The sequence below is a fragment of the Apium graveolens genome, chromosome 11, assembly GCF_009905375.1.
Source record: "Apium graveolens cultivar Ventura chromosome 11, ASM990537v1, whole genome shotgun sequence".
Taxonomy (NCBI): Eukaryota; Viridiplantae; Streptophyta; class Magnoliopsida; order Apiales; family Apiaceae; genus Apium; species Apium graveolens.
Genome location: NC_133657.1, coordinates 85,470,943 through 85,476,013, shown reverse-complemented (window position 1 = coordinate 85,476,013; position 5,071 = coordinate 85,470,943). Strand labels below are relative to the sequence as shown.

Sequence of the window (5,071 nt, the reverse complement as noted above, 5' to 3'; positions counted from 1 at the left end):
GAATGACTGGAAAACAAAACATTTATGTGTTCTGTTTGAAAATTGTGTATTGGGATGTATTGCATGGACTGCAGAATCTGTATCATCAAAGTTCCTGCCGCATCCACATCAAGTCAACAAAATTTACAAATATTAAAGATTCTAAAGTGGAAATACCCTACTCAACACATTTGAGTTCTTTGTCAGCATTCCAGGTTAGTTAAGAGTTTTATCGGTGCAAGTTCTAATTATGTAGTATAATACTATTAGCTCAACTCAAGACTCATTCAACAATCTAAACATATCTATACTCTGTGACTACAAACATAGCACTTCTTTTCAGAGAATTATAGTTTTACAAGAAAATGCTAAGGTACCATTTCTATTTTCAAGAAAACGATCAGGTCCCATAAGATATTTTTAAGGTCACTTTATTACCCGAAATGTACATGTCTTTAAGTTTAGAACAAATGTATAACAAACATACATGTAAACTTTTAGCTTTCAAGCCCAGCTTCTATACTATGATGATAAATATGTACAACGGATATGAGAGAAAGCCCTGATCTTACAAGGATCAAACCAACATTATAGGCGACCCTCAGATGTAGAAGCCCTGGGATGCTTCCGGACTTGCTCGGGTGTCAAACTATCAGAAGCAGCTCTCTTTGACTTTAGCTGCAAAAAAAAGCATCAAAAATTTTCACAGATTATAATATATAAATTTGATGCAGTGATGTGCTACATTCAGACTAACCTTCTCTTCAGCCCGCATATAGAAGTGCCTCAGAAGTATATTTTTCTCTTCAGTATAGATCACTGTCAACAGGGTCCAAATGATGTAAGTATGATAATATGATGGAAAAAACACTATCAAGAGTACAATGACTTGGTTATCTTCCAAGAAGTAAGCTTTTTATACTTAAATTACAATCCTTCCGTCCTTTTTAAAACAAATGGATTTTCCTTTTACATAATTCTTAAAAACTAGAACTTGGTTTTGTTTGACAAATAGAACTTAGATATTAGCACATCCAAGGTGTGACTAATTATTAAACCATGTAATCATATATCCAGTAGAACTTTTGCCATGGTCACCATGAATATTGACTTCCACCAACGTGGACTTTGACGATAGAATAATTATCTACCAAAGACATACATTTGATCTAATTAGGCTCCAACTAAATTATATAAGAGCATCTCCAAGAGCCTCTTTATAGTGGCTCTTGACTAGAATTTGAAGAGGATGGTAACTTTTTTTGCTTCAAGAGACTCCTAATGGCTCTTTAGTAAAATTGTATTCTCTCTCCTCAATTTTAAGAGCCATTAGAGCAACTCCAAGAATAAGTTACAATTCTCCTCATAAAATATATTATTTTATAGGCTCTTAGTTAATAAAGACTCAAATCAGCATTTTCATTCCAACAGACCTCCTCAGTTTTCATCTTTTTCTGACTTTTTATCAATTTTCTATTGCATATGAATATAATACTATAATCTTCTATATTGACTGCTGCAGGGACTTCACTGCATCACAATATATTCTAATACAAAACTAAAAGAAGAAAGGAAAGCCGCTCCTCAATATTAAGGAAGAGTTTAACGCTCCTAACTCTTTAGGGAGGCTCAAGGTTGCTGTTGGAGATGAGATTTGTCTCATTCTCTTCAAATTATAACAAAAATAGATGTATAAAGTAACTGTTGGAGTTGCTCTTAGTCACTCTTAACTAATATTATATAATAATTTATAAGAAAGCATTTTCTATCCATCAACTTTCCTTTGTACTTTTATGGTTACAACTTACTTTAATAATATAGAACAAAATAAGGAGTGAATATAAGAAACGTTTTTGGAGATGATTCCATATTAAATCACTAAGGTCTAAGAGTCAATATTTTATATTATATTTAAGAGTGAGTTAAGAGACTATTGGAGATGCTCTAAGGATGCTCATTTGAAAAATCACATTGTTCCCGTATCAAGGAATATTAATAAAAATCTATCCTGACTGTGAATTCATTCAAATTCTGCCATTATGGAGCAGTTAAAACTTAAGATGTTAAGTTCCATGCTTGAAAAGTCTTAACCATTTTATGTTGGCCGGTACATTTCAAATCTTTCCAACGCAGCGTAATCCACTATAAACCAACTGAACACACATGGAGAAAGAGGGGGCAACATAATATTACCAGAAGTGTGAGATAAAATCTCTAGGAGAACAGCAAAATCAATACCAACAATAAATTTTACCGGGATTTTTGGTAACATGAAAGTTCAGGTGCCAAGAAGACTATGCCGGCTAACATAACATATCCAGTACAAAACAAAGGAGAAGAAAAGGGAATTTTATCGACATTACCTTGGTCAGGTGGGGGAAGTGTGCGATCATGAGTAGGATGGTAAGTAATAAGCGTCATTTTCTGAGAAAAAAGTAAACAAGTAAATAAGTAATAAAATTTTGTGTGCCTACATAGATTCAGCAAAACATATTTGGAATTTATGTGTCCTTACTGAGAACAAAGCAATAACGTGATAGAAGACTTAACAATCAAGCAAGAAGCCCTTCTTTTATACATAAAAGAAATCGCATACAGTAGTTTCTTTTAGAAGTAATAGGCTAAGACATCAATCAAAGGCAGGTCAAATATCTTCTTGTTAAAAAGAAATATAAAGTCCGTGTTGATAGAAATGTGTTATCAGTACATGCTTCTAATGACTTCACAAAATATTTTGGACATCAACTATTATGAATATGTTCACAAATAGTACGGCAAATCAAAACACAGTAAACGTATCAGTTCTCTACAGAAAAAATGCCATGGTACAGATTAAGGACTACTGCAATTCTTGGCTAGGTTAACCCTTGCAGATTTAATTAATTAATTTATTCTGAATTTATAGTTTTAGGCATAAGGTAAGATATTTTGAAAGTAAAGGCATTTAATGGTAACTGATGGACCAAACCGTGGTTAATTCAAGTTTTCCAATTATAATTTACAAATGGATCACGTTGCACAATTGCTATTGTAGCTTCACAAATAATCATAAGTATTAACAAGTATTAACTGCTTCAGCACAAAGATTAGTGTACTTAATATACTCTTATTACAAATAAAGGACTGTTATTTTCATTTTTATCGAAAATAAACTATGTGATACAATTTATGATAGAAATTAGAACCATTCTTACCAGTCCTGAAAGCATAACATAAAGCCACTAGGATTTATACAAGACGTAAAATAACATTTTTGATTGGCTAACAAAATAATGACAAGACTGAGTTCATGCAAGTCATGCACATAGGATGAGAGGAAGCCTCTATGTTGGTATAGTTAATCAAATGGAAGTAGGAATCTCAAAGACATAAAGCAGTTGAGACTAGATTTGTTACCTATTTAAACTATATGATAGATTAAAAAAACATATGTCGGAAGATACATTTGCTATTTTTGCCTACTGGACTAGTGCCAATAGGACAAACTATTGGAACACTTGTAAAATGGCTAGTGACCATTGTACAAGCTACTATGTGCTTTCCAACTATTGTATTGAGGTAAGATATGCTTCAAGTCTATTAGTGGTGCATAAAACAAGTATAATAAGATTACTGCTAACGTCGGACATAAAAACAAGAATACCATGTGTGATGCAGCCGTTAAACAGTGTGAAAAAACCCATATGCTAACGTCGGACATAAAAACAAGAATACACGTGTGATGCAGCCGTTAACCGTTGTGAAAAATACATGTGATCGCTTATAACCTCTCTATGGTCCCACTAAAAAAACTTAGCATACACGCCTCTAGGCCATAAAAGACTTGACAGATCAGTCAAAAAGTCACATAAAGCCAGAAGGATCACGCTTAGACATAAGCTCAATGTCTCACATCCAGTATTCTGACATTCATGTAGAAGAACACCACCTAGGGATTACAAATGAGATATCCCATCAAGTTCAGAGTGAACAATGATAATGGACACCAGAGTCTCTCCGCGAGCAGGTCCAAGGTCCTTGCTCAAAGCCTAATGCCATAGCAGTAACTTTTAAATCCATTAATTTTGTGTAACTATCAACTTTAAGTTACTAACCGAGTTGATGTTATAGTTGGCCCTCTAAATTTAGAGCACTAATCTTTACTTAACTAACTAATTTAATCACTTTCGGAAATATCTCAACATGTTCTACTGAGCAATTATTTACTTCTTTAAACATCGACAGACTTCTTCAATTCAATAAAACCTCGGCATTTCTTATTGTTACCTGATTTCTATACCAACATTTAGCATTGCTACCTTACATGCCTTTACTTGTTGCGACATAGAAACCTTTAAAACCCATCATGTAAATTAGTATACATTTTAAGTGCAAAAATCAATTACAAAAAAAACCCAGAATCTCAAAAATAAACTGGACCCACTAGACTAGCTCCCACAATAAAAAGCTACACAGCATCTGAACAGTCTATCACTAATTGATGATGAAATCAAGTGAACAGAGTAGAATAGCTATATGAATTATACATTAACAAATTAATATTTTTTGTAAGGAGAAATAAAAAAGGGAGAGAGTTCTTCCTTACAGAGGGATTGGAAGGATCAGAGGGTTTGAGTTGGCTGAAATTATGGGGGTCGTACGAGGGTAAGTCGCCGAGATTCGACCCCATCACTCCCCTGCAATTTCGGGAAATCTCACACAAATCAATGCCGCTTCTGTAGAGATTTTTGCCCAATTTATTTTTTCATTTTAATCATGACAATTTTTTTTGTAAATTTTGTAAATTCCTTTATACTCCCTCGGTCCCTTCCAATTGTTTACTTCCCGAGAAAGTGTCCGGCACGCATTTTAAGGTGTATAGAAAGTATACTTATGTAACTTATTTTTACAATTTTTTTTTCCTGAATAAAAATTATTGTTTTAATTTTTATTCAGAAAAATAAAATTGTAAAAAAAAATACAGAACTATACATTATATGCACCTTAAATTGCGTGCCAGGCACTCTCTAAAAATGTAAATAATTGAAAGGGACGGAGGGAGTAATATGTTATCAATCTAAGTTTTAATAGAAAAATTGTTGATTTTTTATAA

The 5,071-nt window shown here is 33.2% G+C and overlaps 1 protein-coding gene across 1 annotated transcript; it reads right to left on the bottom strand.

Moving 5' to 3' along the window:
• Positions 1–394: 394 nt before the first annotated feature.
• On the bottom strand, positions 395–4,732 carry LOC141695176 (DET1- and DDB1-associated protein 1-like). The gene is made up of 4 exons (XM_074499440.1): positions 4,565–4,732; positions 2,343–2,403; positions 737–798; positions 395–657 (listed from the first exon to the last, which is right to left on the bottom strand). The coding sequence occupies exons 1-4, from the start codon at positions 4,646–4,648 to the stop codon at positions 568–570; spliced, it is 297 nt and encodes a 98-aa protein (XP_074355541.1). The 5' UTR covers positions 4,649–4,732; the 3' UTR covers positions 395–567.
• Between the last annotated feature and the right edge of the window lie 339 nt (positions 4,733–5,071).